The following is a 9,437-nucleotide window of genomic DNA, read 5'->3' as shown; positions in this document are numbered from 1 at the left end:
AGGAATTAGTGCAAAGGAAAATAAACTGACGGGAGGGAAATGTTCAGTGCGAGTCTGCACTGGTCACGAGTCAGAACTCCTTGTAAAAGGAAAAAAAACGGAAACCATCGGGTGTTACTCCAAGAGGTGTAATATTATTATACAATCTACCCCAAGGATGGCGGGAAGGGGAATGAGGGTGGAAGGACTCTGGGATAATTATTATGCCCCGTAAATGAAAGGCTGTGAAAGAATACTGGGACCACTGTCCCCTCAAACCCTTAGGTCTGAGTCTCTGTATGCGTGTGAGGCTGACTGGCCACTATGGGAATCAGGGGAAGGAAAAAATTAAGCACATTGTCCATAGCAAAATAGCACTTATATAGTGCTACGAACCCTCAGGTATACGAGTGTTGCTCATCACTACTACCAACGGTGTGTCGTGTGAGGTGTTCACTTATCGATTGCAGCAGGATGAAAGACTGATTTAGACCCTTCCAAACGAAAGAGGCTAAACAACTCTCTTGAGGGTACAGAGGCCTGCTTGTATTCCTCGAGCAGAGGAGAAATTGTAACACACTGCTAGACGGTTTGCTGAACAACAGGCCAAGCTTTGGGAGGAAAACCATGGGGCAGGCGTCAGAAAGTTATTATTTGACAACTCGTCCCTCGGATACCAGCAAGTGTTTCCAAACACTCCATCCAATTAGAACATGGTTGCCCAACTTGCCTTGCAACAAAACTGAACAGATACCTCCGAGCTGACCTTCTCTCCACCAATAGTCCAAATAGTATAATTAATGTCATAATGGGACAAATAGTAAGGGAAGCATTCCACCACTAAAGAGAGCATCAAGCCCTGCAGACCTCAATAGGGGCATAACGCATAATTTTTTCTTCCTCATGTCGAGAGAAAATTCCGCAGCGTAATCAACACGGGTATTTGGTGGAGCCATCGTTATTGGGGAGAGCAAAAACCTAAGGAAAGGACTAAGTTGTCCTGAAACTAACTAAGGTAAAGGGTGACAAATTTTAACTAAAAGAGGAAGGTTAACACCAGAGTGATGGCTAGAGGGAAAGGTACAACCCCCCACATGAGTCTGTTTAAAACTACCTCCACACACTCTTTTCTTTAAAGTACTTAATAAATAAATAAAATAATATAAAATACTATAAAATATAAAATATCCAAGGAACAGGGCTTACGCCCTCACAGGGGACCGAACCCTCAGCCCTTATAGAAGCTGATAACTACTGAGCTATCCAGCTACTGACAAATTCTGAAAAACGCAAAAGTGTTCCAGTCATCACTTAAACATATTGTTTAGCAAAAGAGTACACTGAGCAAGTGCACCTCAACCGCTCACCCTAGGAGGGTGTGGCAAATTGTAGTACATGAGGGCGCACCTCGCAGTAGAATCCAGGCAAAGCCTGAAACCGAGCAGGTTATGGCACACTTACAGAAAAAATAATGACATCTGCCATATGCAGCACCTAAACAAAACTGCCGACCTTAAGGGAGGAATACACTGAGCAAGTGTGCCTCCAACTGCTCGCCCGAGCAGGGCGTGATAACCAGCAGTACACAAGGGGTAACCTTGCATTAGAACTCAGGCAGAACCTGAAACCGAGCAGGTTGTGGCACACAAACAGTTAAGGTAATCACCAACGCCATATGCAGTACACCAACAAAGTTGTCAACTTTAAGCGAGGAATAGACTGAGCAAGTGTATCTATTTTTTATTTTTTATTATTTTCATTTAGTTTATACAAACTTTTGAAAAACTTTATCTTTTGACATAAAGTCAACATTCCCTCTATCGTCCTTAGTTTTTTTTTTCACTAATCACCTCATTGAGCTACTTCTCGAGGTTTTTTCTAACCCCAATTCCTCTACCTTTACCTCAACAGATCCATCTTATCAGTCTTTTCAGTGCGGTTGGTCTCCTGACCTGTAGTTGCACCTGACGCTGTTTTTAGGCAACTACCGGATTTGATTTTAGGCACTTCTGCAGATGCTCTAAAAATTGCATTACTGCAATCATCAGTGGCTTGCTTTCGGTCAAGTGTAGTTGTCTCCACCATTCTTCTTCAGACAACGTCTGGTAATCTGTCATCATCTTTCCCATGCAACTGTCCCGTTGGTCGTTTAATTCAGTACAGCTTAGAATGAGATGTTTTAGAGTTTCATCTTTCTCTCCACAGAGTCGACATAGAGTGTTTTCCTTTGATATCACACGCCTGTTTCCCAGAATTTCTTTTGTTTCAATAATATTTAGGCGAAACATCAAATAATGTTTTCTAAGGTGCTTGCACGGGGCCAATGCCAGATATTTCTGGAGAGTATTCCGTTTTTTTACTTCTTTTGGTTGATTTATCATGGATTTTTGACAGGCTCTTCTCTCCCCAATTGAGATCCAGTCATGGTCCAGCAATTTTCTCTTTACAAAATCTGGATTATTCCATAATGTTGTCTCATCCGTCCCTAACTGTTTGAGGATTTCTCTACATTGCTGTTTCCAGTCTCTTAGGGCCGATTTGTTTTCACCTATTTTGTTTCCCAACAGGATTTTGAATGGTGGTAGGCATGCTTCCTCATGCATTTTCCTGAAGAGCAGTAACTTGTTCCATGTAATCCTTACATTCAGAGTGGATATTCCTACTTCGTATAGAACACACGCAGTCGGTGTGCTTTGTGGTATTTGAAGAACTTTTTTCCAGAAGAATCCTTCACACCTGGACCATATCTTGTGGTCACAGCCAAACATATTCTCTGCTCCATAGATCAAGATCGGTGTGATTTTATTTTGGTAAAATTTTCTCACTGGCTCACACGTGAATTTCCCAAATTTCTTCTGCATTACGATTCCTTGTGAGGTTAATTGTCTGCAGCTATTTAGAATTTTTTTTTACCATTGGTTCGTCATTTATACTGGAATTGACTATTGTGCCCAGGTATTTTGTGAATTGCACTTTTTCCAGTTTCTTTGATCCCACAAACCAACTTGATCTATATTTGCGAGATTTCCTTCCTCTTTTATTCTCCAGGACTAGGATTTCTGATTTGGCTGCGTTTATCTCTAGCCCAAGTCCTTCTGAATAAGTCTTCAATGCAGACAATTTTCTCTGTAGCCCGATTGGTGTACGATCTAAGATCACCATATCATCTGCATATAAGATATGATGCAGTTGGACTCCATTGATAGATGGCGGAAATGAGGTCACGTTTGCCAAGGCTTTTCCCACTTCCGAGATGTAGAAGTTAAACAGGGTTGCCCCTAAAGGGCAACCCTGCTTTACTCCCCTTTCAGTGGGAATTGGATTAGACAGATTTCCTTCCTTATCAAGCCTTATTTGGATGTGCGTGTCGGAGTAAAGTTCTTTAATTGCAGCAATTAAACTCTCATCACATCCTCTCTTCTTTAGATTACACCATAGGATTTCCCTGTTTACTCCATCAAACGCGTTTGCCATATCAATGAATGCCAGATAGATTTTCTGGCCCGATCGAATGGCGTCTATTTTTAGTAGATTTAGTATTAGGAGGTTTGTGCTGCATCCCACTCCCTTTACGAACCCGGACTGTCGTTCATCATAGATTTTTTCTTGATTAATCCACAATGTGAGTTGTTTACAGAGCTGAGTTGCAAACACTTTACCTATTACGTCAAGGAGAGCGATGGGGCGGTAATTTGCTGGTTCAGACCGTAAGCCTTTCTTGAATATCGGGACAATGATTCCCGATTTCCAGGTTGTTGGAATCCTTCCTTCTTTTATTATCGCCTTAAACAAGATGTCACAAAATTCTGACCATTCTTCGATGTTTTCTTTTAAGTCAGCATTCGAGAGGCCGTCGGGTCCAGCGGCTCTGGATCTGCTGCTGTTTACAATTGAGTTTGAGATGTCCATTCTGTCTATTTGTAAGTCCCATGGTACTTTTGTGTGGATCTCCACTGGGCTTGGACCTTTCCTTCTTTTAAACAAATTTTTATAGTAGCACTCCCAATTCTTTTCCGTTACCATGTTTGTTATAATCGCTTTTTCTGAGTTAGACGATTCATTTATTAAGGCCCAGAATCCCCTAGAGTTCCTTTGGTTCAGCGCTTTCAGGATTGTCTCAGCGTCATTTTGCTCCATCTTAGCTCTATATAGCTTGTGCCAGTTATTGTATTGGTTTCTCGCTTTTTTAGACTGGTTTTGATTTGCAACTCCTTTAATCGCTTTAATCGATCTTAATATTTTCCTCAGATCCCTCTTTTTTTTCGCCACTTCTGGATCGTACTTATGTTTGAAGAAGTTTTGGTTCCTCAAAGCCTTTGATTTTTTGGATTTATAAATTTCCAGTAAATGCTGGTATTCAATTGCCTCAATCAAACCTTGCTCCTGGGATCTTTGCAATTGTTCAGATATTACCTTAATGTTTGGTTTCTTTATCCTTAGTCTGTTCCGCCCAGGTTCCACTGTGATATCACATCTCCATTGTTCCCTTTTTTCTGCTTTTCTCCATTTCCATTCCATTGATGTAATGTTATGATCACTTTGGGTGTTTTTAGTGACTGTGAAGGAGACTATTTCATGTAATATTTTCTCCAAGACAAAGATGTAGTCTAAAATAGATTGCTGAGTTCCTCTTTCCCAAGTTGGTTTTGCTGGAATATCCCCTTTTGTTGTTCCATTAAGCATTACTAAGTTTCTATTTGCCATCTCTTCTAGCCAACATTCATTTTTAAGTCTTTCCCCGTTGGTCTTCGTTGTTTTTCGTTGGTCTAGGTCAATAAATTTCCTATTGAAGTCTCCGCATAGGATAATTAATGCGTTTGAATCTTCTATTTTAATTGTGTCTATGGCTTCAATAATATCGTCTTCAAGCTTTTGGTTGCATTTTGGAGTCGTGTTCCAGTATATATTTAATATATATAGTTGGTCCATCAACTTCTCAATGGGCTCTGTTTGTTCTATGCAAACCACCTGAAGGAAAGGTGACAAGTTACGGGCCGCTTTTATTCTTAGTCCACACGTTCTTTTGATTAAGGTCAATTGACCTGACATAGGCCGTCCTTTTTTCTGTTTTATAGCTGGATTTATCACCAATTCGTAACCGTCTACACATGGTAAATTACTGATCCATGTCTCTTGCAAGCATATCAAATCTGCCTTTTGTATTGATTCAGGCGGAGATCCTAGGAGATGCGAGAATCCTCTGGTGTTCCACGAGGCTATCACCAATGTCCCTATCTCGTCATAGCATTAGCTCCTCATTGTTGAGTTCAATGATTTTGCCAACCAAGACCATTTTTTCTTTTCATCCTCTTCGTTGTTTGTTTCCGGGTAGTGAGAGTTCACTGGACCTAGCTTTTCGCGATTCTGTACTGTTATTTTGATTTTCTTCATCTTTATGTCATCTGGAGGGCCTACTACTTCAGTCTCCATTTCAGTATCTTTAGACTTAACGTTGGCCACGTATTCCTTTTTTTCACTTTTTTCAATTGTTTTAATTTCCACTAGATCTTTCTCGTTTGTTTTTTGTACTTTTGGATCTTTCGTTTTTTCTTCATCGCTTTCCCTTAAGGTGTTGTCTACTTCGTACACTTGATATCCAGCTTCCAGAAGTTGTCTCTCGCTCATCATGATCAGTTCTACATCTTTTTTGTCATCGATGTGTAATAGTACAGATTTCTGGTTCGTCTCAGCCATGATTTCCACACGATCAATCCGAGCACTTTTTATTGCTCTTAATACCGGGATTGTTTTGAATATCTGTAAAATGGTGTACCGGTTTAGTGGGGTCTCTCCTTTTCTTCTGTCGATTTTCTCAACCAGTAGTCTATACTGGTGATTTTTTCGTGTCTTTTTATTATCTACAATCGGGTTAAAATTTCTTAATTTAGCAGACTCTTCGGTATTCCTTCTGGGCACTCCTACTTCTCTTGCAGGTTGTTGTGGATTTCCTTTCGGGCACTCAGTGCCGTGTGTATTGTTCTCCTGCTCATCTAGTGTGGGGTTTTTTGTAACTTCCTTAGTCTTAGATGGGTTTCCCTGCTTCAACATACTCTTCAACCTTTTCTCTTCTAAGGTGAGAAAGGTTTGTGAGTCTTCCACCTTTTTTATATTTTTCTTTGCTGTAGATTGAATTTTTTTTGGTGTTTCCGGCCACGAAATCACTCTTTTGCTTGACGTTTCGTCTTTTTTTTCTTGTTCATCCCCCTCCATCGATGATTTCTGCGGGCTTGCCTCGGACTCACAATCATCTTGTCCAGTGTTACTTCCATTTTCGATAGTTTTCACTACCCTATTATCATCCTTATTTTCTTCGGCGTCAGACACGCTGTAAGTTGACATGTTCAGCAGTTCCTCCTCGTCACCTTCCATGTCTTCCACATCTAACTCAGTTGTACTCCCTGTTGGTGACCTACTATCTTCAGTTAGATTTTTTGACTGAACGTTGTTGTCCATAATTTGGGTCTCATCGTCTTTTTTTTTCTTTTTCTCCTTCAATACCGATGCCTCGGCGTTATTTACAGTTATATTCAGTGCTTTAATGTTTCTGAAGAAATTGGCTGAACTACGAGAGTTCCTGTTCTTTTTTATTTGTTGGTTCTTAGATTTTTTGTTGCAATCATTAGAGTTTAGCTTAACTGTTTTTAATCCCTTCCCGTTACTTGCTCCTGAACCGATTTTCGGGTTTTCAAATATATCATACCACTCTCTCTCGTTCTTTTTTCCAGATTCAGTTACAGACTTACATCCCAGATTCTTTGTGTTTGTATCAGTGGATTTAGACGTTTCAGGTGGATTGAGTGGTGGGAGAGCTTGCTCCTTATCTACTTCTTTTTCGTTTATCTGTTTACTTTTCTCAGCTTCTTTTTCTATAGGTTTCATAGAGACAGTCAAGGAGCAAGGCCTGGTTTTCTGTGCGATCTCTGCACCATTACATTCCATCCTTCCGCACTCACTGTCATCATGTCTAATTACGAGCTCCTCATCATAACAGCAGTTCTGTTGAGGTGCCCTTATCTCCGCCTCTTTCTTTTTTTTTTTTCCAACGGTTGCTTAGTTACACCACATTTCTCGGGTATCTCTAATGTCTCTAGGTCGATCACTGAAGTCTGACTTGTTTGAACTGTTTTTGGAACCTGCGTAGTATTTGAGTCTCTCCTTCTTTCTCTTTCGTTCTGTAGTAGCGTAAGGGCTTGCCTTGTCACTTCTGCTAGGAGTTTCTTATCTTCAGAATTATTTCTTAGGGATTCTTTTAGAGCCGTTAGTGAAATGTCATTCCCTCGTTTGGCTACCACAATCTCAGAGGTCATTTCCTTAAGATCTGTCTCTAGTTTGATCATTTTAGAGTTTAGTAGAGCGATCAGAGTTGTTTGATCTCTGTAGTTCTCATTTAGGTTCTCATACAGCTTCATCAGAGGCGCGCTAGCTATTGTTGCGGCAGACATCAGAATTGGACTTAGCTTTGAGATTATTGTTTCAACACAGGTCGATGTTTCATCTGTGTTGTTTATTCCCTTCAGGGGTGTCTCCGTGTGTTTCCGCCAGTTTTCTTTTCTCATAGTTGTTGTACCATCTTCATCATCTGATTCCATAGATGGAATTAAGGTGTCACGACGTTTGGACCTTTTCGGTAGGTGAGTCTCCACAGATGTATTTCTTCCCATACTTTTCTCTTCTCTTTGACCTTTTAGTCTTTTCCTCAGGCTTCGATCCTCACTTTCGGAACTTTCTCTTCTACGGCTTCTTTTTTGAGACACTATAATATCCTCGTTTCGAGATTCAAATACTGGCGAGTTTGTTTCTAGGGTCATTACTTCGTGTATACTCCTGTGCTTAGGATAGTATAGCTCTGCAGATAGTGGATTTCCCTCGTTGGCGCTTATTTGAGATAGCCTTCGAGTTTGCAGCAGTTTTGCATTCATTTTTGCTAGATCTTTTATCACTTGATCCACAATCCCAACTGAATTCCTTTTTTCTCCTGAATTTAAATTATCTTGTGCTAGCGTCGTTGGTAGTGTAGAACTTTCCATCCATTCATTGTGTGGTGACCACATTACCCCAGTATCCACCGTTTTCTCTAATGCAGTTGGGTGTTCTTTTGTATTTATTTTACCAAGTGAACACCTTGTGTCTTGTAAAGGTTTGATCGTTTGTTCATCTCCTTTGCTCATGTTTGCTGTCATTTCTATTTTGTTTAACTCTGGTTTATGCATTTCAGCTACCTTTGTCCAAGCCAGTAGTTTTAATGATGAACTCGATTTTAAGTGCTCAACTTTGGCAGCCACTCTTTGTATCTCCATTAGGCTTGTGTTCTTCTCTTGAATCAATTGAGCTAGGTCTCGTATTTGGTCCTCAGGCCTTTCCCCAAAGAAGGGGGTCCCTGGAGATGGTTGGTCACCCAGGGCCTGATGTATCATAACAGTGCAGACCTCGGCACTCTTTGTTCCTAATTGGGTTCCCTCAGATTCGCTGTTCCTTCCCTGTGTTTCGACCATCTGCATCTCTTTTTCTGTTTCCGTGGATGTTCTGGGTTTCATTCCATGCGATTCTGGGTATCCGATGTACTTTTCCCCTTGCAACTCCCTGGTGTTCTCAGATCGAACCTCTTTGTCAGTCTCAAGCTTATCTTTGTTTTCCTTCTCGATAGCTTCATCCCGCTCTTGATCTTCGTCACTTCCTAACTCGTGAATATCCATCGAGTCATTAATGGGTCCTTCTCTTCTTGGCCGCTCGTTTCCCATATGTTCGTAAAGGCTAATAGACCTTGTTGCCTCAGTACTGGAGTGCTGCTGCTGTCCAGTGGTGACAGTGTTAGATGTCATCCTGGAACTATTAGCTTGGGAGGATACATTCTTACTAGGCATAATAGCGGCTACCTGGGCATTAGAAGTGACATAGGGCAGATTGGGAGCTCTCTCCATGTCAATAAAATTCTCTTTAGTAGTGGTCGTCGTGTTCACCCCTCGCTTAGCTTGAGCACGTGTGTTAGCTTTGTTCGTAGTCCCCCTCATTGCTGCTGACATTATCTAACAGTTCAATTCTTGGAGCGCCCAGCAAGCACCGTATGAGACTTATAGTGTTAATTGATCTTACCTTTAACTCCGAATCGGGATCAAAGAGGGATTACCTCCGCAGTCTCCCGTTCCTTAGTCTTCCTTAGTCTCCGGTCGAGTTTCCAGCGCCAAACAGCCGCACAACAGCCTTCGCCCTCTACTCCTACCGGGCTCAACGCCGCGAGGGTGAACGTGGGTGCGTTTTCAGCTAGATTTCCCTCACGTGACCTATCACGTGATCGCGAGTGGTCTCCGCCCCCTCCAGGGAACGAAAAATCTCCACGCTTTGAAGTGGTTGGCCCTGTAGCCTCGTTGTCTCCAGTAGGCCGGTTAGTGCAGCAGCAGCAGCAGCAGGTCTTGTTTGTATTAAACAAACGCAGCGCTCGCCTGAACGCGGGTGCGTTTTCA

The 9,437-nt window shown here is 41.6% G+C and overlaps 1 protein-coding gene across 1 annotated transcript; it reads right to left on the bottom strand.

Annotated features, from left to right (window-relative positions):
• Positions 1–5,226: 5,226 nt before the first annotated feature.
• Positions 5,227–6,918, bottom strand: LOC138487405 (uncharacterized). Its single transcript, XM_069613970.1, has one exon. The coding sequence runs from the start codon at positions 6,916–6,918 to the stop codon at positions 5,227–5,229; it is 1,692 nt and encodes a 563-aa protein (XP_069470071.1).
• Between the last annotated feature and the right edge of the window lie 2,519 nt (positions 6,919–9,437).

Source organism: Ambystoma mexicanum, chromosome 9 (genome assembly GCF_040938575.1).
Source record: "Ambystoma mexicanum isolate Mex_15411 chromosome 9, UKY_AmexF1_1, whole genome shotgun sequence".
Taxonomy (NCBI): Eukaryota; Metazoa; Chordata; class Amphibia; order Caudata; family Ambystomatidae; genus Ambystoma; species Ambystoma mexicanum.
This window is presented reverse-complemented; position numbering and strand designations above follow the sequence as displayed.

What these genes read in the sequence shown, in the direction of transcription:
- LOC138487405 (XM_069613970.1), bottom strand. Translation starts at nt 6,918, where the DNA reads ATGGAATGTAATGGTGCAGAGATCGCACAGAAAACCAGGCCTTGCTCC.